We start from the raw sequence: 26,160 nt of genomic DNA, 5'->3' as shown, positions 1-26,160 counted from the left end.
CATTTTTTATGGGAATTCAGAGTCATCGGACTCCTCAATATTGTTTGTTTTTATGTATTTTCAGTTGTCGTTGAGTTATTGGCGACCCAAAAATTAAGCACACTGGCACATGCCGGAGATATTCCCAAACCCAGTTATCGGCGTTGATAAATGGATGACATTTATCCACGGACAGTGAAACTGGGGAAAATCGTTGTCGTCGGGGGCGAGGGAGGAAGAAAAAGAGGTCGGAAACTGGGGGCGTGTGTCGTGAACTCAGTCAATCGCGAGGGTAGGACGCCCAGGCGGAATCCCAAGCTGGTATCGCAGCACTAGAATTTCGTCATTCGTTTTCATTACGTAGAAAACCCAGTAAAAAATGACTGTTGGGGAGACTCTGTGGCTGGATGGGCGACAGACGAAAGAGGGCCACGTGCAGGGCGAGCGTCGTCGTCCGCATACTATACTACTGACGGTGTGTGTGTGTGTTGGTGTGTGTTGCAGGAAATCGATCCAGACTGAAAGAGTAGTAGTCCACATACGAGAACGGTTGGGTTTGTACTTCGAATTTGGAGCCGATTCTGAGTAGTTTTGTGTGAACATGGACTGGAGCATGACGTCGTCCATTGATGTCACGCATGGTTGTCTATGTTGTAGGAGTTTATCGTACGTCTCCGACCAGTCTGAGTTGCATCGGTTGGACAGATTGAGGACCTCTAAACCTGTCGTTGCGGGTGGGAGGTGATGTTTGGAGTTCCAACAAATGCGCATGAACGTTGCAGTGACGTTGCAGTGACGGCCGCAGCATTGGCACTCGGTGTTCGAGTTTGTACATGTTTGACAGTAGTATAGGTTGTCAACGAACGAGTATCTTTATCTCCATGATGTCAGGTTCAGAAGCTACAACATAACCTGCACACGAGTTTAGTTGCACATCGACGACAGCAGTCGGGGGGGTCCCATTGAAAAGTGACAATGTTTCGCATGAAGTTTGAATCGGCCGAAAAACGATGATTCTGAAGTCGAAAGGAACAATGAGAGAGAGCGTACTGCAGGAGCGACGAGTTTCAGTCTGCATGATGTTCCGATGTGTTACGAAGGTGGTATAAGGATTCATGGCAATGGTCAATGTCATTCCCCTTCTAATGGCGCAGTTGAATCAGAGAAATTGTCCACGGGGACTGATCTGGATGAGTCGGAAACCGATGGACCTCGCTCGCGATCCCAACGCACTTGGCAAGATGATGTGAAGACTCGGTCTATGGGTTCCCAACCTCTTGTTTCTCTAGAAATAAGTCGAATTGTATCTACGCCTAGTTTGAGCCCCAGCACCCAAAGTCCAGGTTATAAGTCTGATTCCAGCTCTGATACCGAACACAGATCTATCGAATCTACTGAAGATAAACTCGCAATACAGGAGAAATCTCAGGGCAAAGGAATTCTTTTTGTCAATCACACTTCGAAGGGGAAGACCGATCAAGCTAATCCTAACGATATTGTGAGTGATAAGCCAATTCATCGTCTAGTCGGATTTGTCGCTCACTTCTCATCGTGGAACCGGCAATGTTAATATTGTTGTGCCTAGTAATACGAAATCTGATACATTGTAATATTAAGACGCTGTCCCTCACAATCTGTTACCACTGCTTAGGATTCATTAATTTTCACTTGCGGACGAAGGTAATTTTTTTGTTCTTGCGCTGTTCAAAGGGATTCGAAAAGCCGTGGGAGGAGCCCTTGCTCGCTGGATATAATGAAGAAGAACTAGACCGTTTAAAGGCGGAGGATGCGAAGAGAGAGGCTTTGGAGCTGGCCAAAGTAGAGGAACGGGAGCTTCTAAGACAACTTCGTGAGGTAGAACACAGCCATATCATGCTTTCTCTTGTTTCCTCAAGTTCACAGATCATTCATTCCAGATTGAATTATTGGAAAAATCGTTTGCTTACCTTTGTGCGACTTTTGTGGTCTACCAATTACAGCTGCAGGACCTTGCACACTGCGTCATTTCTAAAGCATCGCCCAGAAAAACTATCAAGAACAGTAAACGTAAGCGTCGGGGTAGCAAGTTTTTCAACGACACACCCTATTTATTATGACTTGTGAGGTGACCTGGAATGTTGTTTGATTTGCGAGACAAAATTGTAAAATAATAATAAATAAAAATAATATTTACAGTGTAGAATGATAATGTTCAGTTTTGTGTCAATTCAGAGCATTCACAATGAATCCGGTGGACAGTGATAAAGTACGTTACAATGCTGAGGCTTCCTGTGAGGTTGAGAGAGAGAGAATTTCCACTGTATGATTCGACATACTATTTTCTTATTAATATTTCCTCGTATGTTTCCATTTTCCGCAGTGAAAAAGTTATTGCACAAGACGGGGATGAGCGCCGTTTTTCGCTTCTTGAAGAATCCCTTCATATTCTTCAGACCAAAGAAAGAGGAATATCCTGGGTACAATCCCGATGCTCTCAGTACGAAAAAGAAAGGTGAGTCTCGCGAGGGTTTCAGTGTGCATTCATTTTGGTCAAGGGACTCTTTTTCTTCTTGACCGCATCATGCTCGCAATAGTCTACCATTGAATTCTTTGCTTTGACTTGGCAGTGGCGATCCCTAAGAAGCGGTCACGATTAAGCGAAACTTCAGTGATTTTCGGCATCCCATCAGCCACCACCAATGCCAACCTGGAGACCATGAGAGAGGGGTCCAAACTGGCACAGTCCAAACCTGTTGCTATGCAATTTGCAACAGTTGTATCTACAGTAAGCACAAACAAATGTCTCCACAACAGCGTCATTACATATGGTATCAATTCACGGTTCTTGCGCGATGAGGGTCTGTCCAAGTGGCTTAAAGAGCTCGATAACAGTGTTCAGACGTTGCTGTATACAATCGATTAACTTTCACCCCAGCTTTTTAAAAGTTTCACATACTGAATGGTTATACTGATTTTCTTTATAGCAACGGGATGTGGAGCCGTGGACCAGAGAACAGTACTTGCGGAAGAATGATCGGATTCCAGATCGATCCAATAACTTAAAGGTAAACAAACTCCCCATCTCAACGTAACATCATTGGCACCCACAATTCCACCTACTGACAAAATGCAACATGCAACAACTGACGAGTGCATAGTTTCGCCCGCAGAAGGACGATGACGAGTTCGGAGGCATCGAGGGAAACAATCTGATGAACCCAGCCTACGGTAACGGCGTGGTGAGCGATTACGACACAGACAGCGATTAGGGCCGTGACTAGACCCATTAAACCATTCAGTTCAAGCAATGCCGGACTAGCACAAGTCTATTCTCGACGGAGTGATACGATGACAGCGCCGACTGAAACAACCGCCTACGGCAGTTCCGCCGGATGACTGGACGTTCAACGAATCGGCCCAGACTCCACAGAGACCCGACATCGATCGACGTTACCGTCACCGAACATCGGATCCGTCGACAAGAGCGAGAGAGATCACGAATCTACAGCTCCGCGTTAACCTGGTTTACCGACACCACGCAATTGCCGCCATGTTCCAGGGATGCAGCTCCGGATGGATGAAAATCATGATTTTTGTTGCGTAAATTATTGGCTTGCCCAAATTTGTATGTATTTGATTAATTAAAACTATTATAATACATGAACATAGAGTACACCAACTGTAGAAGTAAATCGAAATTAAAAATTAGTTTCATTTATTTCAATTTTATTCAACATGAGAATTATCTCTCTATTTTTTACCTATGCACTTTTTGTGTAATTTACTCCTAATTAATATGATTTTTTCTTTCAGATTTTGTGGAAATGACATAACAAGGATGTTACGATATAATTGCCCTAGCTCTGTACTTAATTGGAACAGAGCTCCTGGCTATGGCTATGGCGAACACATGTCTCTTCCGCCTCGTCGTAACTCCGCTCGCTGTGATGTCACCCTACGCGGACTGTTTTTGAGAGTATCATCGTTCGCCGAGGGAAGGGAATTTTAGAATGCATTTCACGGATTCTGTAGAGAAAGAGGTGCCGCACGTATGAGGGCTTCGGGATTGGATGTGTCGTGAAACGTCATGCTCAGCGATGAGAAAGGATTTTTTTGTTGAACGCATGCGAATCAGATTGACTTGTAGGATAAGAAGTTAAAATGCTGGAGATAGAATGAATAAACCTAGTGTTAGACGGTTATTTATTTTGTATAACTTCCACGAGCTCTCCAGACATTACAAGAACTTCTTTGTGTGATTTTTTTATGACTCAATTAATCATGCCGTAGACCTGATTTTCGTCACATGAATTTTACTAGAACTCCTTCAACATGAGCTCAGATTTCAGTATAGCGCTTGTAGTGATAATTGTGATAGTTGTGATCGTTGTTTTCATCTGCAATACCTATTTTCTGATAAATTATCAGCACCCCGATGACCATAATCAAGCCTACCTGCCCAAGGGGATCGTCATATTTGGGCTCTCGATTGCACAGATTTCCATCCTAATGTTGCCAGCGGATGTGGCAAATCGAAACGCTTGCAAGAATTCAGTCTATCTGAATGCGTGTAACTACACGTTGCCCATGAAAGATTTATGGTATGCGGTGTACATTATCGACGCAATATTTTTGTTCTTCATCTGTCCGTTCTCGTTCTTCTACTATGAAGCTGATGAACAGACGTAAGTCCTGACTCAACCACTTTCATGACATGAATTTTTCAGTTTTCAGCTATGCTGAATATGTTCATATCGTTGTCGTTGTAAATAGCCTGCTGTATTCTTTTCGCAAATTTGCCTTTCCAGTGTTTCTTTTGTCTGTAACTCTCTGCATTTCCACATGATGTAAGCTTAGCGATAGCTGATCAACTAGCCTGAAATCTCGTTGCCTTGGCAAAATCGGCGTATGCTTGTGGAATAGATTGTAATTGCTCACAGGTAAACTGAAGTTGTCATGAACTAACTGAATGTTGATCGAACTCTTCCCTGCTCCGTGATGTGTCTACGTAAACTTTGTTTTCAGGCACACACGCAAGCGGCTGCTGAACTCTTTTCTCTGGGTGCTCGTACTGGCTGTCGTTCTGGGGCTCGTTGTTGGTATCTGCTATGGTAAGTTCAATGGGTTTAAGAGACGACAATATGGCAGTCTCTTTGGTGGATAGTTTAAAGAAGACAAATTTTTGTATGTGATGTGCATGGAGAAGTTTTATCTTTTAAAGAAAATGAATAAATGCACTAGTTGTTCTTCACGAAAACTCACTGGAGTTGGGCTTCAGCTCTCGTCGGCTATTCAGATTTTACTGTGCGCCGTCTGGAATCTGATTCTATTCCATTTACGACGGATTTCTCAATGTTGACATCTGCAAAGCCGTGCTTACCAACGACGGTTCTTGTTTCCTCTACCAGTCAAGAACTGGTGCGTCGCATTAATTCTTGCAGTTTTGTTAATTTCAGGTTGTTATCATCTGATGTTTCGGATAAAATAAGTGCGAGAGAAATCATAAGGTGGAAGCAATGAAAACGCATGTTATGTCGGTAATTCTGGCAAGTGAAAGCTGAGCGATTGAATCATATGTTTGTAACAGAGCTAAAGCAGGCTGAATGGCGTGGGTGTGCGGCAGTGTTCATCGTATCTGTCAGGGGATGGAACATCTACAAACTGGACTATGAGGACCTCGTTCGCCATTTATGTTATCGCCGTCACTACCATTATTGGCTCCTGTCTCTTTTCTGTAATGAACTTCTGTCGCCATGCATATCACCCCTCGTGTGACTTAAATTTTATGTATTCTGCATTCGAAACAAGTCACATCTACCAGATTCATTGAGGAAGATGATAGTAATGTATTGGAATACATGTCTTCCATCATTTAAGTTGCACCAGTTACAGTGTGGTAATTGTTAGAAGTATTCTCACTAAGGGGAGTTTTTTTGCAGATTTTCGGTGGTATAGGCATTGCATCTTTACCAATGAGTCTGATCAACACATTCCTTCATCGGCCTAAGACAACAATTACCCTTGCTCAGTACACTAAGGTTATTGTCATTGAGATTTTGAAGCACCATCACAACATAATGTTAATCAGATTGTACCCTTTTGACGTCGAGTAAGCCCCGTTCTGTGGTCATGATGTCAATTTCAAATTACAGTCAAAAGTATCCTATTGCTCTTGTGCAGGAAGCAACTGAAATTATGAAGCGAGGAAAAGAAATAAAGGAAATTGTACTGGGCTTACAACGTGAAGAGAGAGCCAGAGTCAAAGGAAGACAATGGAAAAAGAACTTGGTGAAGCTTCAACAGGTAATAGGTTTCCTGTCAAGTGTCTTAGACACTCAATGGTATGGTCTTTTATTCTTTCGACGATGTCTATGACGTAGTATCTCTACAGAGGTAATGTGATGGTAGCGGAGACGTGGCTTGATTGGCCTTCTTATGCAACGATATCCTTGTTGTGCAGGAGCTTGTATTCTTGGAACAAGATGAGCAAGCTTTGTCAGAAGTTTACCCTCAAGGAGAAAAGGTCGTGACGTATACGCCAAAATGATCAACTGCATTCAATATTTCGATTTTTTCATTGTGACATTTGAACAAGTGATCAAATTTTCCTCACTTTGTATCATTTATCAATTCTCTGCCTCTGTTTGACGGTGAGAATGAAGGTGACTTGATGATGTACGCAGGCTGAAATGTCGTGGGCACTTACTGTTATCGGCTATTTGGCATGTCTCTTTTTTGGACTCATTGGGTAAGCTCACGTTCAAGATAACAGATTGTATCCATCCTTTCGTCGCATAACGGTGCCATTGAAAGATGATGTTTGTACGTTGTAACCAATTGCAGAATGGTGGTGTCAATCATGTGGTTGGTGCATATCATAATATTCATGCTCTGCTCACCACCAAGGAACCCGTTTCTGAACAAGATCTTTATAGACTTGGATAATGCTTGGGGTGAACTTCTACAACCCTTTCTGACTGAAATTCGTTCAAGTCTGTCTGAAGCTTCAAAAATACCTCAGGAAGCAAAAGACTTCTCAGTACGCTGATTTAATATGTCTTTTGAGGCAGGTCTGTTATCTAAATTAGTTTCCACGCTGCAGGACTACTGGGTACAGTCGGATTCGGCATCTTCTGCTTGTATCTGCTGCTGGCTGTAATATCTGGAGAGATGCTTATTGGTCTGAACTTCCTCTTATTTCGAGTCCATCCCATGAAGTAGGTCATCAAGCTCTACGATTCGTGTAATTTGTTTATCGTCTCAGATCTCTTAAATAGGTGAATGCTTTCAGCTATTGAGAACTGAATCTGCTCTTCTCCGTCATGTTCGTCACAATCTATGATTTGTAACGTTTGTCTACCAGATGGGGGGGTACGATGATGAATTCCTTCCTATTCAACGTGGAACTTATAATCGCAAGCAGCATCAGGTGCTCATTTGACGTGTGGGAAATATTCATTCGAAGTAAGTTATATGTTGGACATTCAATCCACTAACATTTCATTAAAATGATCCTTGTGAGTTTTACTCTGCATTCTGCAGTATGATCCAATTCTGTGCGAAGGCGTTCTCTTTGTACGTGGATGCTACAGCTGTTCAAGAAATCTTTGGTGGCACTGTCGAATCATTGAGAGGAGTCAAGTATCTTTTCAGGTGCGTATGACATTCAAGTTGAAGCGCCTACATTGTAGCGAAACTCCACAAGTTTTCCATACACCTGCCAAAGCATTGTGTTCGCTGGACCGCATGAACCTAGACCAGAAATGATGTCATATTTGATGGAGATCACTCTCCCAGAAAAGAAGCAAAACGGTAGTTTCACTAACAAGAGAGTGCACACCACGTAGAATTTGAGTGCCAGCCATTGAATAAGCAGAATTGCGAGTTGCAATGCGTACAGAGCACGAACAGGATAGCAGCTTGACTACTCATAGTACTTGAGTGGATCTTTCAAGTTCGCTTAACTCCAGGATCAAGCTTGCAGCAAGAAAAGTTCCGACTAAAACGTACCACATCACCAACTGCTGCGTGAAAACGGTCCTGCAGCGGTCTATTTCATTCTGCAACTGAAGTCGATGCATGATTCTAGGTCGCTCTTGCATGAAAAATTAAATATTCTTGACCCATCTAACTAATCTACAATAATAAATAAATTACTGCAGGTACAACATCTTCCAAATAGCATTTGTTTGCTTTGCGTTCATGACCATTATATATTACGCGTGCTTTGTAAGTTACAACCACAGCTTTACGAAACGATTCATTCATTAATGTCTTTAGAAATCACCATGTCAGCGACGGGTGTCATGACATCTGCAAACTCAAATATACATTAAGTCGCGTGGCTTTCTGAATGCAATCAGCGATCAATGCAGCAGTCATACAGCTCATGTGGAAACTTACATCGCTCCAATTCAAGACCTGTTACTGACAGTGCATTTGTAGAAATTCTTGAATTTGATGGACAATGGCTTGATATTAAAAGAAAACGGTAACACTTTTAACTAATACTAACCTAGTTATTCTATCCGTGGGCAGGGCTGGAGAAAAGTCGTGGATAAGAAGAAGGAACTGAAATTTGAAAGTCTCTGATGACACCAATGACCAGTTACATTACCAAGAATTCCAAAAATCAAACGAAGACTAAAACCAAGCTACCAAACTAGGACTATGCTTTCTCTGAAGTGCCCTGAGAGTAAAAATAGCCACGTTCACATCTCTGAAATGAACTTAGTTCACAAAGACCCGCAACGATAACAGCAATCCCTAATTCCATGAAACAAGCAATAATGGCTAATGTGAGTTAGTGAGCGCTTTTACCCTTTAATCTCAAACGAAGCGATCTCAATCTATACGGCCTCTTCACTGGCACCCTCGTCCTGTCTACCGGCATCTCCTTCCACGATTTCATACGATGTAACGATCTCAAATGACTCCGATGCACCATACTGTTGCTCCAAGTACTCTACTGCCGACTTGGTGAGTATCAATTTGTCCGCCCTCAAGACGTCATAGAGGTTCAAACTACGAGGTGTCATGAGCTTGCAGGTACTTACATTTCTACTGGACAGAACGAGAGAATCCGAGGGATTCATGGAGAACAACAACGAATTCTCCCCCGGTTTGACGCCCCATCGCATCAGCGCAGCAATAAACTCCTTCGTCTTGGGCGCGGTAAATTTCTCCTCAAAATCCTCCACAACGACGGTGTTCGCGCTAGCAGACTGGAGGGCAGTGCTAATGGCCAACTGCTTCTCCTTCTTATTGATTTTGATGGACCAGTCCTTGGGCTTAGGGCCGAACACCACACCTCCACCGGGACGGAGAGGCGTCCGAATGGACCCCTGGCGAGCCCTCCCGGTACCTTTCTGCTTGTAAGGCTTCCGGCCTCCGCCCCGCACTTCGCTCCTCGTCAATGTGGACGCCGTACCTCTCCTCCGGTTCTGCATTTCGCATATCAATCCCCTGTGCACAACAGATTTCGCCGTCTCTGGACGGGCTGTTCTCAAGTCCATCTCTACCTCCCCAGCTGCACCTCCCTCAAGCGTCAACACGGGGAGCGTCACAGCCATGGCCAAGACCGGGCCACGCTTCTTCCCACTCAAGCCGTGACGTTGCAATGGTTTCTGCACATCCGCCCGCTTCACCAAAGGGGCCACCGACTTCAGCCCGCGAAACGAGACATGAGTAGGATTAGATGAAAGTGAGGAGGAAAACGAAGAGGACGGCGATGTGAGAGGCAGCGTCGCAGCTGCAGCAGCGGGGGAAGACGCCATCGCTAAGTGCACTCCAAATTCCTGAGTTGCAACTCTCTCACTCACTCACTCACTCATTCACTGCACTGCACTACACTGCTTGTGCCTTCCCGTTCGCGTTCATTCGCAACCCGGGCAAGCCTCCCTTCACACCCGCTGCCTCTGCTCCCATACCCGCTCTAGATAAGACCCCCCCCCCCCCCCCCACTTCCCGTTCCTGACGAACCTGATCTCCCGGTTCGGCTTCCTGCCAACATGGAAGCTATGTACATGTAGTATCAACCCAAGCATGATGACGGTTCTGGTCAGAATCCAACGAATCCTTCATGGTCAGGTTTTGGTCTGAAAGCGTGATCTCTGCAACTCCATCAGCGACTAAATAAATTCTGTAGTGAGATTGAATGGTTTGTTGTGCACCACTATCTAATGTTTAGTTAATCATGATTGCATTCAGAATCAATAATCATGATCTCCACTTCCACTTCATGTTTTTTTTTTTTTGAATGATAAATGGTATATATATATCTATATATATATATATATATATATAGCAATGGTATCATAACTGCTACTGACACATTAACCAAATAAATTGATACATGATTCACTCTGGGGGTCTTTAGACGTCACCGACAAAATGAAAAGCCAAAAGTAGTATTTTTAGGAGTAAGAAGAATCGTGGAGGTGATAAAGAGAATAAGGTAGTCCAATTTGATTACAGGGTTTGTGAGGCATATGTCATCACTTAATCTGATTGGCAAATGAATCTTGTGAGAAATTTGCCTGCAAGCTTGAAGACACGCCGCACTTGTGCAAGAGCAAAGCTTGATAAGTTGATATGACAGTCCTTTGGAGGATGAGCTTCTTCAAAGAGTACGTCTGGCTTTAGCCAAAAGCCTCATCAGCCATGAACATCAACAACCAAATGCTTTTCTAAAGAAAAATGTACAAGGCCATGAAGTAGCTGTGCCTGAAACCATGGTGAAAATAAAAACAAAAATGTATCTCACCCGACAAGACTGAGCTTGACCTTTGAAGCACCTCAATCTCCTCAGCAGCGGGTACCAGTGCTTCTTTCTTTGTTCTTTTATTTTTCTTCAGCAGAGGATCCAGATGCACTCACCCTTCATTGAAGAATTTGAAGGCGGCATTCAATTCGGGTAACCATGATGATGAGGCGGGCCTCCGAAGCTACCAGGAGTTCCAGGGCCCCAGCTGTAATCCATCCTCTGGCCATTGAACTGGGTCCGCTTTGAAAAAGGCCCTGAAGGAGGAGGAGAGGGAAGGTGGCCCATGGGAGCCATCCCATGGGCAGGGCCATACTCTGAATAAAATTGTGGCTGAAGTGGTCTGATTTGACCAAACTGGTCTTGGCTGCTGCTCCTATTCATGGGCCTGGCAGGACCGCGGTGTCCATGACCCTCGGGAGGCCTGATAGAACCATTCGGGTGTCTCAGCTGAGGACCGTTTTCAAATGGCATGCTGGAGTGGAAACCCCTGGAAGCTTCAAACCGAGAAGGGAAGCTATTTCCTTCTTGCTGTGGAAGATAAGCGGGGGAGAAACTTGGAAGGTAGGAGGGTGGAGGAGGCGGGTGCTGCTGGTTCGATTGCTGGCTGAGCTGGTGCTCTTTCCGCTCGTGCAATCCTTTCGGAGTTGGCAGGGGAGAGCGAGGGTTCCTATAGTCGCCCTCTCCTTCCTTCTTTCGTCCTGAATGATTTGAAGAGCCTCCATCTAGCCGCCTTCCCCTCTGTGACTGTCTTTCGTAATTCTCTCTCTCATCCTCGCCTTGCCCTTGAGGAGCATGCATCACCCATTCTCTGTGTCTCCTCACCTTTTGATCGCTTCCATGTGAGTCGAAGGCGTTTGCGTGGTTCGTCTCCTGTTCGTGTGTTGATCGTTGGTCGCGTGTGTAGTGTGGGAACTGCTCTGGCAACCGAAGCTCGGGGACAGGGCGAGCAAGTACACCCTGGGGATCCTGCCGAGCCCCTTTCGATGGCTTACGTTGGAGTTCTTTTCGTGGGGGAACCACTTGCAGGGTGCCGGAGGATTGCCGCACGGGAGGAGTTGCGTCAGCATGTTGTGACTGGACCCGCGTACGTACATAATATTATTAGCACTCCACTGCAGGTGAAAGTACTACTGTAACGTGAAGACTTGAAATAGAATACCAGTATTGACGCAAAGTACTTTAAAAACAAAGACCATCAGTGTACTAACTATCCACTGTACTCAGAGGAAGTATCCATAATACATAGCTAGTACGTGATGAGAGTAAAGGCTTGATAGAGAAAGGGAAACACTTTGGATAGATACATGGAACACATGGTTACCTGAGTTTTAGGGGCTGCGTTTCCAACAGAAGGGTTTCTCTCTGGTGATAATCTTCCCTGCTCCAGTTGCAAGAGCTGGGAATGAACATCAGATATATGCATGTCAAAATCGGGCCTTGCAAGAAAAGATCGCAGACAGCCTGGGGCACCACAGATATAGATACCTTCCAGAACGTCCATCTTCTGAATACGAGTAACCCTTTCCTCGCACCTGCAAGCAAAACCAGAGTCACATATGCAATTAAGAAACTGACTCCTCTGTGAAGTCACTCCTCTGTGAACTAGTCGCTAAAGGCACTCCTCTGTGAACACACAATGAACCAAATTACAATCATGCCCATCAAGTTCTTTTACTATTCCAGCACTTTAGTTAGAGGCAACGAGAGCAAGCAGAAGGCGTCAGACTCACAGGAAGCAGGCTGGGTCAAGTTTGGCGCATGTCAAGCAAAACACATGCTCGCACGGTATCTGCAGCCATTCGTGGGAAATATATTTGCCATCACACCAATTTCTTCAAGCATAATTAAGTTCATAAGCATCATTTCTAATATTAGCATGAAGAAACGTGCTTATATGATTACAACACGTTAACATATGATTAAATGCTTCAACTAAAACCATACCACAAAGTGAAGAGACTCTCTGTAGTCTATCTTTACGGGACGAGCAACAACAGTGGTTAAATCAGAAAAGAGTTGCTACCTCGGTGGATTTTTTAAACTGATAAAAATTGAAATCATTTGGGTAAATATTTGTGATCCCTACTCCTAAGGTGCTCTCTAAAGGTTTAAATGAATGTATTAATTGCAAAAAATTCAGAAAACAAAACAAGTGAGTACAGAACGTCAACAAGTAACCACAAGTTCCGGTCCTTAGCAAATCATAACCTTAAGTATTCAAGGGAATTTTACATACAAACAATCCATGGCAGCTATACGAAGTGCTTCAAGATGTACTCGATAGAACCGTTGCTACTGCTCATTAACTCTACACAATGCGAGATGGATTCGCCTAAATCAATGCACAAGTCCTTCACGACCTCCAATTCAAGGTCGAAAGAAAAGAATTGGTTCGGAGGGTGAGCTCATACCAGTCTACCGTAAACAGCAATCGGAAAATTGCACCGCACACAGATGTGAACCTTGTCCCCAGGTCTGCGATGAGCCTTCACTCCCACGAAGTTCACAGCGCAGGGCTCTGAAGGCACGACTCCCACTCCCCTCAAAAGCGGTAGGTCTGTGTCTATCAAGTGAGGAGACATCGATGGATCCTTAGAAGCTGAGGGGATTGTCCCACCAGCTAACTCCTGGTTCTCACCTGGGCTGCCTCCAGCTCCAGCCCCCGCCTTGACAAGGCATATGGTTAAGTTCACCATAGTCACATAACATTCAGTGGCACTTCCGGCATTAAACGCTAGGTTCTACGATCTGCAGCACCTCCACTCCGCCAACCTCACAACCCTCCTTCCTCTCTATTTAGGGTTACATACCAAAGTACCATAAGTCCCCCTCTAGCTACTTCAGATAAATATTCGGCGTATGTCTAACCCCACAAACGGCCAGGTAAGCCTCCACAAAAGCAAAACCTCTTAAGCAACGACGACACTCGAATCTAATTCCCACACAAATTGCCCTCCGCTTCAAACCGAGAAAACCCTGCTGCTTCACATTAATTCGTTCATTAAGCTACCTCTCGTATACCTTCCAAGCATACTAATTGCAGGGCAGCTATCCATTAATAGTCAAAGGGCCGCATCTCTTCCCTTCCTACGCTTCCAACTATAATGCCAACCTCGAAATCAAACCCTCTGAGGGATAACATCCTCGCCCCCTCACCCAACAAATGGCGATAGGACCCAACAGCGCCAACCAGGCTGACTGATCACGCAGTAATGAAGTGAGAACTGCGAAGCTCCCGCGCGGCAACTGAAAACCAGCGACGACCTGTCGAGCTCGTAGCTGCAAATTTTCAGAGGTTGTGATCATGCATGCGCCGATCGAGAGTCTTAACGGAATGAAGATTCAGTGCCGACGATCGAAGCGGCTGGAAGCAGACCATGTGACGATCAGGAAATCTGAGCAGGGAGGGAGGGCAGATGAATGCGGCGGAATCCGGTGAATGCAGCATTGAAACGCATCGATCGATCGATCCGACGACGTCGTCACGCGGGCATCAGCGATGCCGGCACCAAGGCGGCCTCCGTCCCCGCCTTCGTACTTTCTCGTATTCCTTATTATATACTCATATGTATTTGTACGTATAGGTGTGTATTCTTCGTCGGGACGACGCTAATAGTGGTACCCATGCTCGCTCATGCAGCCTGTGAATTGCCAACCTTACAATGATAATATCATGATTGAGAAACTGATATCCAATTTGACACTTCATTTGAGGGTTTCAAGTTCTTCTTTTAGATTTAATTATTCCTTATGATTCAAAATGAAATTAACATCCATATTTGGGCAATTGTAAGCAACTTTGTTATGTATGCAATCCATTACATATATATATATATATATGTATATAGTGAAATTTAAATAATTTAGTGTAAAATATTATACTCAATAGAATTATTCGTTTTGAAAGCTTGGTCTCTCTCTCTCTTTGTGTGTGTATATATATATATATATATATAATGAAAATATAAACATGAAGTTTGAAATAAATAAATAACTAATTTCATATGTATTTTTTAAAAAAATTATATGGGTTTGTTACAAAAATCAATCAAGAAGTACGAAGCAGAAAAGATGAGGTGGAATGCTCTTTGTTTCTATGTGGCATAAATAGTGTTAACTTCCTAAATTTGAATTAAGCCTACTTTAAGAGGTGATTTTTACAATAGTTCAAAAATTCCTAAAATGACAGTCAAAAACTATATATATATATATATATATATATACATATATACCTACATCATTTTTGTTACAATTATTAGAATCAAGATGTAAGTTGGAATCTTTAGATTTGTAAAAAAGAAAGAACAGATCCATTTCATGAAATGTTTTCATTTTATACTATTTCCAAAAACCAAGATTTCTGAAGAAAAAAATTTCTTCACCAAATGAGAGACTTCAACACCATAACTTTTCAAAAAAGACTTTTGAGTATAAAGACCCATAAAATCAAAAGAATTAAAAGTTATTACCTTCTCCTTTAAATACTAAGACCTCTGAACTCTCATCCAAGAATTTTGAGGTTGTGTGAAGATTCGTTTGCAAGGAATACAGGAATACACTACTCAAGCTCATAAATCAAATGTCTTCCGACTTTCGAAAGAATCTTTGCTATCCTGTTCAGGCTCCAAGTGTTCAAAGCTGCAAATTTGCAATTGGTAAGGAGAACGCGAAAACTTGAGGGGTCGACAGTGGAAGAAGCCAAGGACTCTTGGAATGAATGAGTCTGCTTTGGCGATAGATAATGCACAGATTTTTCTTCTTCATCATCTAAGAGTTCAACAATTTCGAATCCGCTCTACGAATAGTAATTGTCACAAGATCATACGCTACTTGTTTTACTGGCAATCCGGGCCAAGTGACTCAAAGTTGGTTACACAGGCTGGTTCAATTGCACTATCTTTGTAACCAAGCATATGCTTTTTAAGTCATGGATTAGTTGCAACATGTTTGGAAATTGTTGCTGCCGTCTTTCTATTCGACACAAGCGATCTACTCTACACAGAGAAAGCCGATCTGAATTGTTTGCACAAGTTGGGTGTGCCGCCAAATGCGTATTTATCAACCAACTGTGTATCAAACACTTCCCCATTACTTAACTCCTGCATGATGTCTTTTGTGCCGCAGAAGTGTTAGCGGTTTATAAGCGGAAAAGACCTTGATGCCCTCCTCAAAACCTTGAGGTTTCTACTCAAATCCAAGTTGTGCTTTCGAGCGCAGAAAAAGGGAGTCAAACATGGAGGGTTCGCCGCACGATCCCTCCTTGGAAATCCTTGAAACCTAGCCAGCCGCTTCCAGACAGTCCTTCCTATCGAGGTGATAGGCCTTCCTTCTCATGCTCAAGCTTCCAAAGGGCTAAGAGCCTCTCCTCTCAAGTCCTCAATAGGAAGATTTAAGGTAATGTTGCGATTGAGGCGATACGTACGTAATTTCGAAAGCACCCTGAAACTGAAGTTTGCCAGCTAGAGCGTGAAAGATGGCGAATAACTTCCATCAACCAGGTGGGTGGTAGGAGTGCAGCACGTCTAGTCTATTGAGTTGCTGTACGATGTACATTAAAAAGCCATCAGAGCTGTTCGGACAAATGTAGATGTACTGTCAATTCGTTTCTCCAAGCAGGTGGCTAGGTTCCGAGTGAGTAGATATCTCGCAAATTCAGTCGGGGTTCTGCATTTACAGCGGATTTCAAGTTCGGAATGAGATCTTCCTTTCACAGCATCCACGCAGTTTCTCTAAAACAGAACTGTCTATGAATAATCTGCGAATGGAACCGGACATAAGCTCGCAGCATTCGGAACCACTTCAGAACAAAGAGTACGTCAACTGGTATGTCGTTCGAAGTGGCAAACGATTGATCAAGCCACATGTCGATTATAAATGTTAATCAGGATAGACTCAACTAATAAGCAAGGAAATGAGTGATAGTGCGCACCTATTGAGCTGACAGTCGCCAACGACGGCGTCTCGGAGTACTCTGAGCCTTCGGTTTCACTTTGCGTGGTCCTGTGAGTAATCGTCAAACTCGGTCTCCAACAAGGACTCGGACTGTTATCACAGCTATCTTGCAAGTGGCAAATCTTTCCGCCCATGAGCGCAGAGTATTGTTGCTGAAGCTCCATGATCTCTTGAGACCGTCGCGAATTCTCCTCCAGTAGCTTCAGACTTGCGTTGATCACCTTCTGCATGATATGCCTCATATTTTGCGCATCTGTGTCAGGCATCTTTGCTAGCTCTTCACTGTGCTTTTGGAGGACTATCTCTAGGATGTGGGGTTGACTCAAGAATCCAGGATTGTTGAGTGCCCTCTCGTTCACAGCCGGACTAAGCTTGGCGGGATCGATTAACCGCCATAAACTCTGCTTCTCTTCGGGAGAGGCATCCGGCCTGGTCGCCAACAGCTTCTCGACTGCGCCGAATATGGTGTCGTGCGATTGTCGCGAAGAATTTGGGAAGGCCTGAATTTAACCGCAGTGGCCTTAAAAACGTGAGGCTTCATATCTCAATAGAAATTGCAGAACGGGGTAGGAGAGGGAGAGGTTGGGATTTGCAATTCACCTTGAACAGAGCCACAAACGTCTCAGGATCGATTGCTCCCGCCTCCGCATACGTCCACAAAAACCCGTCAACTTCACCAGCAATCTCTTCAAAAGACGCCGGATCCGGGTGCCCCTCGTCCAACCAGTACCCCACCATCGCCATTAAAGTATCCGGCCCGAGCTTGTAAGAGTGCAGATAATCGTCCAGCTCGTCGAGGCTCACCCCTACCCGCCGCTCAATCACTCTTTTCACGTCCAGCAGCTTCTCCTGCAATGAATTCAAAACCTTAAAAACTTTCGAAGCTCAACACAGCAACATCGCTCCAAACTGCTTGAATGCAGAGGTGGGGCCTACTACTACCTGCATGTCTTCGTCGTCACCAACCAAAGACACGAGATGGTCCACATGCTCCAAGAGACTACACCAGTATTGAGAAGAAAGCTCCAGCCATGGTCGACAAACAGGTGCGCCCCGCAAGAGCATCCTGGCAAGGCAGAGCACGACCGAGCATCTGGCTCTGTCTGTGGTGCACTGGTCGTCAATGACGCTATCTAACCAGCTGCGCACGGTGCGTCCCTGGCGACATTTCAGGTTCAAGTTCACATCTGCTTCTACCAGTGCATCCAGCGCTTCGGCAGCATACGCGTCTGGTAAGGAAGCAGTCCTGACCAGAATCTCGGAGAGCACTTGGCATGGGGAGGTCTGTAGATTGCCTGCTCTAAGCGGCATGGGCGCAGATAGGTGCTTCGTCTCACCGAATGCACGGGCTAAGGCAGCGACCAAGACTTTCAAGCAGCGCGTCTCGATGTATTCGTCCACCGGGGAGCCTACGGGATGGTACTGCAGGAGGCAGCCAACGCTCGGGCGCCAGTGCGCGAATATGTTTTGGTAGAGGAATTTCTTAGTGCTCTCTAAGACATCGTTCATGCCGAGGTACTCCGCGGCGGCGCGAATGCGCGCTACGTTCTGGATTGTGTAGTTGGGTTTGATGAGGTAGCAGTAATCAACAGCTCCTGCAAACCCTTCCGCTCCACCTACACAAGACCAGCAACGAAATGATTTTTTTTATTATTATTTTCATTTTTCTTTCTTGTCATGCTGAGGATTTCTTCAACCAAGACTTAAGCTGCGAATGTTAAGAGGCCTTGAAAAGAAGAAGGAGTGGCTACCTGGTAAGTTGGGGAGAGAAATGACTCTGGATCCCTGGTGACTGGCATCAGAAGACCACCCCGAGGACCAATGCGGGTGGCTGGTCACGTTGCGAAAGTAGGCACTTGCATTGAGAAGCGGCAGCAAGTGTACATGAAAATCCTCCCCTTCCACTCGCACGGTGACATCGCTATACTCTCCAGATCGTCTCACTTGCTGCAGCCATGTGCTGAATCCTCCTTCCCTCTTCGCCTCTGATTCCCTCTTCACCACACCTTCCCTGTTCATGGCCATTTAAACCCCGGAAGAGCACGCAGCATCCCTTGTAATGCCGGAACTTCTAAATCTATCCAACGCCCTTCAGTTGTTGCATTCACCTCTTTTAGTTTTATTTTTGAAAGTTTTACCGATATCCTTCCAAGTTCTACACTACAGTTTTCTGTATCTGCACGCCTTCGGTTCGTCGTGAATCTGAGCCAGGGTAAACGACGGCACTTCCGCTAACAAGCAGTTAGCAATGAATGCGAAGGAGATCGCCAGAATCGGACTCCTTGCTTACTTAGTCTAGAGAGATCATTCATCCGCACGCTGCGTTGTTCCAGCGGCTCCATCTGCTGCGTTAGAGCGCCGAAGCCGATGACCATCATCCTCGCTCACCCTCCTGCTGGAATCTCCTCAGCCTCCCTTTCTTGCGAATTACATTGCCAAGCGCAAACGCTGCTGAAATCGACATTGCTGTAGGAGGGGACGTTAGCACAACCGACGGAGCGCCAGGCAGGAGCGGTGTGCGAAACAACTATCATACAAAAACTATTGTTGCAATACGGGAACCAGTTCCGTCAAGGGCGAATCGGCACCATCAATGTCATTCAGCAACGGCTGCTTCGCACGGCAGCCCGGCGGACAAAGCGACCAACCACACTTGCAACAGTTAATAAGGATTAGAGAAAAGGATTAAGGAGCACGAGGACCATGGCGGCAGGTAATCCAACCTTCATCACCCTCCCTCCCTCTCTCCCTCCCTCCCTGACGATATGATACATCAGATTATCTCCTGCTATGATATCTCTTGTCCCTCACATCGCATTGCCAGAAACCAGCATATGCCCCTATTTGCGCACAATCATAATAATTGAAAACGCCCTGCAATGACATTTCCACGTTCATCGTCGTTTGCGCTGAGAAAACCTCAAACGTCCCACTCACTCGCCCATAAATAGCCAAAAAGCCAGCCACATAGAACCTGGATTGTTACAGGCCACAGTGCTGCAGGTAACTAACAAACCCATCACCCATCCATCGCTCTTATCTACTCCCTCCTTCCACCGATGTTGAAAATGGATTTCCACTACAACTGAGTTAATCCATCGTCATCACACGGATGGGGGGGCCGGCAACCCAGTGTGTGAGGGACTGACTGACTGAATGAATGAGAGACAGAGTGAAAAAGTGGAAGTGAGTGTGTGGGGCTACGACGGAGATCAACTGTAGCACTGGACGGAAGGCGGGGGCTCCGTCAAGGGGCATGAAGTTCGGCTAGTGGCTGTTGTATTTAGTCCACTTAGGCTGTAGCCTTGTGCACGCTGCTTGAATTCAGGACCCTTGCTTTGCTATACTTGGATTCCGCCCCACTCGGACTTGCTTGCTTGACTCCCCCCCCTGGAGTGGAGTCCGCTGCACGTTCCCCTCACATCTTTGTGCGGTAGTTCAACGGACTATCAGGAGCAGTGCCTCGTGTTGATAAATAATCACACTCCCAACACACACACATACACAAGGTGATGTGAGAGAACAAAACTGGTTCAGCTACTAGCTTTTGTCCGTAAAAGTTCGATCTTGCACAAACCCACATGACTGATTTTTATTTTTCATTTTTTCTACGCACTCTAAATTGAAATAAAGTCAATTTGAGTTCACGATTGAGCTCAAGGCGGTGGTTGGTGAAACTTTGAGGAACTTAGCCAATGAGGTGTGGTGTGCGTTTAGATACTAGACTGTTTTTGAAAATTGACTCAGCTCCGAAGAACCACGATCCAACACTGGTTTTTGTATCATACACCTCTACTGATTAGAGTGAACAAATCTCCAGCTGAATAATTGAAAAATAAATAAAAATGAAATGTCCATGTCATTCAATTCAAACCCGCAACTTCGGGGGAGAATAACAAGTTTAATTCTTTCATATAAAAAAAAGTAAAGGGAATGAAGGGGGAGGGAACTCTGCTCGACAATGACACAGAATGAAACAATTTCTGGCCTGAGCCTTTCTTTTAAGTCAGGGTCGGGGTAGAGCTGGAGTAGCCATTCGTTGGCTTTGACGGCGTCCAAGTCAAAACTCACCGGCGGTACAATTCGGTAAATTAGGCATTTAATTACGGAACCCTACAGTTATGATGCACCTTCACAAAGTGTGCTGCAATCTCACCCGTGATCAGGTTTGTTACTAAGCATGGTATGATTTGTATCGATTTTTATTTATTTATTTATTTTTCAACTTTAGTAAATCTGGATACGTCCTTGTGTTGCAGCCCCCCCTTCCCTTCTCTTGAAAGGGCAAGAACTACCTTCCATTTAAGGCCCATTTTACCATTTGGCTCTCTCTTTGTGGTGATTGTGAAGATCACACTGGTTTTGTGTTTACTACAAGTGGAATGAGCCTCTCTTATTGAAGGTGTGACTCTTCCTCTTCCCATATAGATTTCAAAATCAGTGTGTATAATGATTTTCTTTTTTCTTTTCTTTCTCTCAACTTTTATTTTTATTCTCTTTCATCGAATCTGTTCAAACGTTTAGTTGTGACAATTTAAGTCTGAGGATGTGTGTTTATTCTAATTAAAAGTATAATTAGCATAAATATTTTAGATTACATAATGAACAAAGAAGTAGCTCAAAAAGTTTCAAGTTGTAACAAAATTTCTAAGAGGTGACTAAACACCAACTATGTTTTAGTAAATAATTATCTAAACTAAGTCCATGCAATACTATTACAAAATATAGACAAATAAAATATTATTATATGGTGTATAATTTTTTATTAGCATAATTAAATATAAATATAAATATATATATATAATTAAATAATGTAGATTTAAATTGAATATAGAAAAAAAATATTTACTATAAAAAAAAAGTTGTTGAAGTAAAACTTAAATCTAAAACATATAAATATATTATAAATATACTATATATATATATATATATATATATATATATATTTAAAGTGATTATTGTATAATTTGTTAGAATATAGTAGACACCAAAAAAATTGAACTAGAGAATTATAATTTTGGTACATGAAACTAACAAAGAACTTTGCTATGATATAATTCTAATATTTGGCTATTTTAAAGTTATCTTTAAAAAATTAATTAAAACCATTTTTTAAAAATAATATAAAATTTCTATTTAAAGTAGAATATGTATATAATACAATAATAGATGGCTAACTTTGAACCAACTTATTATGTTGGCCTATACACTCTTATGTGAATCAAAGTAAAATAAAATAAAAATTATAAATTATGCAATAATACTCTTATACTTTTTCAAAACATAATTAGTATTCTTAAGTCTAATGGCACCTATTATAATTTAGTGTCATCATTAAGTAAAAGAAATCACTTTTTACAAATTTAAAATAATTATTTTGATAACTTATCATCTTTAAAAATGGATTATAATTAGGTTTCTTTAAATTAGGGCCTATTCCAAAAAAAATCCTAATTTTTCTAGAATAAGCTTAACAAGATGCTCTAAAATAAGGTTCAAATGGTATTCTTTTGTATAGTTAAGAGAGATGTTGCATAATGCAATCCATGCAATGGAATATTGATCTACACTCATAATAGTTACATTGAGGTATGCAAGTCAAATTTACTATGGTGAAGGAATTGTAGAACCCTTGGAAATCCTCTATGAAGATGAAGTTCGACCTTGTGCCAAATCTATGAGATGAAAACATCAAACTTATGCCAAATCTATAAAATGAGAACATCGACTAAGTTCTATCAACATGATGCTTATTCTATGAGAAGTTTCGTTGTGAAGAGATCAATCTCATAAGGCATAAGCAGAAGTGGACGATGAATGTAAAAACATTTTCAATTCTTTTCTATATAGACAACATCATGGCACATATAAAGTCTCAGTACACTAAAGCATAGGCAAAATAAAACATCCTCCTCAATGCCTCAAAGAAACAATTCTTTGACTAGGTGAATTTCAAAAACACCCTAGCAATTCACTCATAGATAGAAAAAGGCATTCATATTCATAATCAATTGAGATAATGTGGATGTGGTTATTGATGACGTATTATTCAATGGAGATGATAAGTAATCCATACTGACTTGTGAATGAGCATTATCAATGTTTAAGTTATTCAATGATACAAAAAAATAACCTAATTGAGCTCAATAGAGAGTAAGATCTGAATAGCAAAGCATATAAGGTGGAAATCAATTCTTTGCAGTTGTTTTGTCTCATGATTGACTTTGTTTCCTATGGAGCTTCGTTTTAAATGACAGCATGTCTTGTAGATATTATAAAGACCATTGTTGTATGGTGTGATTTTCTATGTAGAAATACACCAAGTATCTAATTGTAGAAAGTTTAGCTTTAATTTATTGGAAAAGTTCCAATAAGTGATGTATTCTTATTATAAAAGCCAAATAAATATAATAATACCAAAAGATATTCTACTGATATTTTTTTTATATTTAAGAAGCTTTATAAACAAGGATTTGTAAAGCATCTAGAAATGCCCTAACATTGTCGGGGTAGAGAGAGTTTGCCTCAAGAAAACGTTGGGCTTTTGGCTGTCACTAATTATTCAATCAAGCTTGAAAATAAGGGAAGCCCTAAGTTTATATATAATTTTTCTCTTTTTGAGTAATTACACCAAATACACAATCCTCAAGTAACCCACAACTTCCAAAATATGATAAAATCTTCTAAATCCTTGTTTATTCTTATGTGGAGATTTTCCCGAACTTCAACACTTCATATCTCTTAATCCGACCGTCCAAACAAACTCTTATTTTACATGAGGTACTGATGTATTTTTATTAACTTCTACAAAAATTTTCAACCGCAAATTCATTGCAGATCTTGAGATATCTTGAAATCCCTAACAACCGCTTCAAACCCTTGTCTTTATACATCCGCATGCAATTTTCTTCATATCTCACAAAATATAAGCTCCAATGCCACGAAATTTGTATGTATAGCTTCTTAACACAAAATTTTACATTCTTCCAAAAGTTTGAGTCAAAAATTAGTTATGGCTTCAACCATTACTACAAACAAACCCGCTTACTTACTACTTTTGATTTAGAAGCATCACCTTCAACTCCTTACAACTCCTTCATATGAGCTCCAAAAGCAATAATTCTTTCGTGAAAGATGTAGGCCTTGAAATCGCAGTTCCAGTCGCACCTTCCGATCTTCAAAAGCTGCTATAAAACTCCTCGTACTCTCAAAAGAGTAACAATATGTCTTAAATAAACACCTTAACTTCAAACGGTTATAACTTTTTCATCCTAACTCCAAATCCTCTAATTTTTGTATACAAATTGTTCTCCAAACCCTAAACTTTACAATCCTAGCTTCTAATCTCCGAATGCTCTCTTTCAAGTCGCCGAAACCCTTCTTAAGGTCGCGGGCAGCCTCCTCAAAGCCCATTGGGCATGGTATTCGACCAATAGGGATGAAGTTCCCCATTCCTTGCCTTCATCCGACCATGCCTTACTTTCATCCCTCCCAATTAGCTCCCTACTAGTTTAGATTTTCATCCTTAGGTTTCCACCTTTTCCCAAGGTTTCATACTAAACATTTAGGTCCTATATATATATATATATATATATATTAATATCAAAATCAAAATCAAAAGAAATAAAGAAACAAAGTAAAGTTTCTTATTCCAACTCTTTTTAATTTAATCTACTAGCCATTCTAACATATATCTAGATTTATCAACATATAATATATTTTAACTAATTTTTACATACTGTAAGCATTTACATTACGACATCCACTCCCTCCAAACCTGCACATCCTCCGGTATGTGCCACATGTTACTCCTCTTCATCTTCTTGGTCTAAATATTGAGGTAAGAATTCTTGAAGGTCTTCTATTTGAAATAACCCATCTCTTTTCTTGAAAGTTTTTACCCTCTCCTCTGCTATTGGATTCCTTATGATAAGTCCATCTAATTCACATAAAGTATATGTGGCATTATCATATACTGTAACCACCACATATGGTCCAAACCATTTTTTTGCAAATTTCTTTATAGTACTATGTTGATGCTCAAGGCTGCTATCATAAAATAGAACCCAGTTTCCAATCTCTATAGGCTTAGGCCTCAACCTATGAGTCTTATCAAATCTTTTTTTATTTTTCAATCTTGCTTTCTTTAACCTCTCAGCTACAATTTTTAGGTCTTCAGGTAACTTACCCAATTACTGGATTCGAAGCTCCAATAATCTTTTTCTATTTATATCATCTTCTTAAGATAAAAACATCCATATAGGATAGGTTTCTTCAATTGGTATCATAGGTTTTTGTCCTAACATTAACTCCATGGACATATAACTAGTGACAGTACTGTGAGTAGTTCTATCAGCCCATAAAGCAAATGGAAGCAGTTTAGGCCATTGAATTGACTTACCTTTACATGCCTTAATCAATGCATAAATGATAGGAGGATGACCCCTCTCACTCTTTCCATTGGCTTCAGGATTATAAGAAGTAGTCAACTTCAATTGAACTCCATATCTGTTGAAAAATTCTCTTGCTTCAACAACATCCAATTCTCTTCTATTAGCTCTCATCCTCCCAATGCTATCATATCTACTAAAGATTTCTTTCAATATAAATCTACATATTACTTTTGTAGTCTTGGTTCTCAAAGCCCTCCCTTCAACATAATTTGATAGCTCTTCTCTTGCCAAAACCAAGTATTTCATACCCCAAAGTCCTAATAGCATAGCTACCAAATCAATCACCCATTGAAAATATATTGAAGGTGGATAAGTAGGATGTAATCCATCTCTGTACCTAACTTTAGATTGTAGTCGACACTCTGTACAGGAGCTCACAAAGTCTTCTACATCCTTGTATAAACCTTTTTACCAATACCTTTCCTTGATCTTGGTATATGTAGCTCAAATTCCTCTATGCCCTGTCCAAAGTGTATCATGATATTCTCTTAAAACCTTAAATTTAGTTTCAAGATCTCTTACTATCCTCAATGGAATTTTATCTCCTCATTTTGGCCTCTTCCATAGGAATCCATCTCTGAGCAAATAACCATAGGATTGATGTTTAATATCTTTGAAGTTTTTATCCATCCAGCCTTCTTGTTTCTTCATTGTACTTAAATAAATTCCAATATCCTTCAATCTGCCTTCATACAAACCTTCATAGAATTTTTGAATCTTATCACCAAAATCCATTCCACTAATAGCAAATGAATTTTCATAACTCTTCTCTTCTTGATCTTCACCTCCTTCGTATGCCATCATTTCCTCTTTGAAAGTATATCTAGCTCTAGACAACATATCTGCCACCAAGTTTTCTTTGTCAGTGATATGTACTAAAACATGATTCAATGTTCTTATGTAGGCTATTCATCTTAACATGGCAATGTCTAGAGTAGTACAGTTAATTATCATTCCAAGTAATGACAAACAGTCTATTTCCAAAACCATACTTGCTCTAATCAAATAATTCCTCTCAACCTTTAAAGCGGT

At 42.1% G+C, this 26,160-nt stretch overlaps 5 protein-coding genes across 10 annotated transcripts; 2 read left to right on the top strand and 3 right to left on the bottom strand.

Moving 5' to 3' along the window:
• Window positions 1-580: 580 nt before the first annotated feature.
• On the top strand, window positions 581-4,262 carry LOC149986484 (uncharacterized). The gene is made up of 8 exons (XM_090246829.1): window positions 581-720; window positions 970-1,477; window positions 1,690-1,833; window positions 1,959-2,025; window positions 2,339-2,470; window positions 2,586-2,743; window positions 2,943-3,023; window positions 3,129-4,262. The coding sequence occupies exons 1-8, from the start codon at window positions 581-583 to the stop codon at window positions 3,225-3,227; spliced, it is 1,329 nt and encodes a 442-aa protein (XP_090102955.1). The 3' UTR covers window positions 3,228-4,262.
• LOC112275644 (LIMR family protein Os06g0128200) lies at window positions 3,415-8,808 on the top strand. Of its 2 annotated transcripts, XM_073530537.2 has the most exons (15): window positions 3,415-3,558; window positions 3,772-4,643; window positions 4,984-5,069; window positions 5,237-5,376; window positions 5,582-5,692; window positions 5,898-5,996; window positions 6,139-6,261; window positions 6,419-6,481; window positions 6,642-6,706; window positions 6,802-6,911; window positions 7,061-7,175; window positions 7,322-7,387; window positions 7,501-7,611; window positions 8,121-8,187; window positions 8,497-8,808. In XM_073530537.2, the coding sequence occupies exons 2-15, from the start codon at window positions 4,291-4,293 to the stop codon at window positions 8,548-8,550; spliced, it is 1,563 nt and encodes a 520-aa protein (XP_073386638.1). In that variant the 5' UTR covers window positions 3,415-3,558; window positions 3,772-4,290; the 3' UTR covers window positions 8,551-8,808. The 2 variants fall into 2 exon arrangements, with proteins under 2 accessions (XP_073386638.1, XP_073386639.1); XM_073530538.2 differs by lacking the exons at window positions 3,415-3,558; window positions 8,121-8,187 and having other exon boundaries at window positions 3,813-4,643.
• LOC112275645 (uncharacterized) lies at window positions 8,407-14,227 on the bottom strand. 4 transcript variants are annotated; one of them, XR_016500422.1, is made up of 6 exons: window positions 13,135-14,217; window positions 12,454-12,512; window positions 12,045-12,255; window positions 10,724-11,797; window positions 10,497-10,592; window positions 8,407-10,014 (listed from the first exon to the last, which is right to left on the bottom strand). XR_016500422.1 is itself a non-coding variant. In XM_024506188.3 (4 exons), the coding sequence occupies exons 1-4, from the start codon at window positions 13,417-13,419 to the stop codon at window positions 10,865-10,867; spliced, it is 1,488 nt and encodes a 495-aa protein (XP_024361956.1). In that variant the 5' UTR covers window positions 13,420-14,227; the 3' UTR covers window positions 10,349-10,864. The 4 variants fall into 4 exon arrangements, 1 of the variants encoding a protein (XP_024361956.1); XR_002967777.3 differs by lacking the exon at window positions 8,407-10,014 and having other exon boundaries at window positions 10,349-10,596; XR_002967776.3 differs by lacking the exon at window positions 8,407-10,014 and having other exon boundaries at window positions 10,349-10,592.
• LOC112275646 (uncharacterized) lies at window positions 8,808-9,734 on the bottom strand. The gene has a single exon (XM_024506189.3). The coding sequence runs from the start codon at window positions 9,732-9,734 to the stop codon at window positions 8,808-8,810; it is 927 nt and encodes a 308-aa protein (XP_024361957.1).
• A 1,185-nt stretch (window positions 14,228-15,412) lies between the features above and the next one.
• On the bottom strand, window positions 15,413-19,765 carry LOC112275643 (phototropic-responsive NPH3 family protein NPY4). Of its 2 annotated transcripts, none has more exons than XM_073530536.2 (5): window positions 18,427-19,765; window positions 17,618-18,291; window positions 17,276-17,524; window positions 16,653-17,175; window positions 15,413-16,478 (listed from the first exon to the last, which is right to left on the bottom strand). In XM_073530536.2, exons 1-5 carry the CDS (start codon window positions 18,698-18,700, stop codon window positions 16,468-16,470), a joined length of 1,731 nt encoding a protein of 576 aa, XP_073386637.1. In that variant the 5' UTR covers window positions 18,701-19,765; the 3' UTR covers window positions 15,413-16,467. The 2 variants fall into 2 exon arrangements, with proteins under 2 accessions (XP_073386637.1, XP_024361954.1); XM_024506186.3 differs by having other exon boundaries at window positions 15,413-16,387; window positions 18,427-19,757.
• Window positions 19,766-26,160: the final 6,395 nt, after the last annotated feature.

Source organism: Physcomitrium patens, chromosome 23 (genome assembly GCF_059467195.1).
Source record: "Physcomitrium patens ecotype Gransden chromosome 23, ASM5946719v1, whole genome shotgun sequence".
Classification (NCBI taxonomy): domain Eukaryota; kingdom Viridiplantae; phylum Streptophyta; class Bryopsida; order Funariales; family Funariaceae; genus Physcomitrium; species Physcomitrium patens.
Note: the sequence above shows the minus strand (reverse complement) of the source record. Positions and strands in the feature narration are given on the sequence as shown.

Coding starts and splice junctions, on each gene's coding strand:
- LOC112275646 (XM_024506189.3), bottom strand. CDS start 9,734: ATGGCGTCTTCCCCCGCTGCTGCAGCTGCGACGCTGCCTCTCACATCG.
- LOC112275645 (XM_024506188.3), bottom strand. CDS start 13,419: ATGGTGAACTTAACCATATGCCTTGTCAAGGCGGGGGCTGGAGCTGGA. Junction 12,513..13,134: donor TTGCTGTTTACGGTAGACTG/GTATGAGCTCAC, acceptor GAATGGCTGCAG/ATACCGTGCGAGCATGTGTT. Junction 12,256..12,453: donor CTTGACCCAGCCTGCTTCCT/GTGAGTCTGACG, acceptor TTTTGCTTGCAG/GTGCGAGGAAAGGGTTACTC.
- LOC112275644 (XM_073530537.2), top strand. CDS start 4,291: ATGAGCTCAGATTTCAGTATAGCGCTTGTAGTGATAATTGTGATAGTT. Junction 5,377..5,581: donor CCTCTACCAGTCAAGAACTG/GTGCGTCGCATT, acceptor GGTGTGCGGCAG/TGTTCATCGTATCTGTCAGG. Junction 6,912..7,060: donor AGACTTGGATAATGCTTGGG/GTGAACTTCTAC, acceptor TCCACGCTGCAG/GACTACTGGGTACAGTCGGA.
- LOC112275643 (XM_024506186.3), bottom strand. CDS start 18,700: ATGGCCATGAACAGGGAAGGTGTGGTGAAGAGGGAATCAGAGGCGAAG. Junction 18,292..18,426: donor TTCTCTCCCCAACTTACCAG/GTAGCCACTCCT, acceptor GGTCTTGTGTAG/GTGGAGCGGAAGGGTTTGCA. Junction 17,176..17,275: donor CGTTTGTGGCTCTGTTCAAG/GTGAATTGCAAA, acceptor GGTTAAATTCAG/GCCTTCCCAAATTCTTCGCG.
- LOC149986484 (XM_090246829.1), top strand. CDS start 581: ATGGACTGGAGCATGACGTCGTCCATTGATGTCACGCATGGTTGTCTA. Junction 721..969: donor CCTGTCGTTGCGGGTGGGAG/GTGATGTTTGGA, acceptor TTTCGCATGAAG/TTTGAATCGGCCGAAAAACG. Junction 2,026..2,338: donor AACTATCAAGAACAGTAAAC/GTAAGCGTCGGG, acceptor CATTTTCCGCAG/TGAAAAAGTTATTGCACAAG.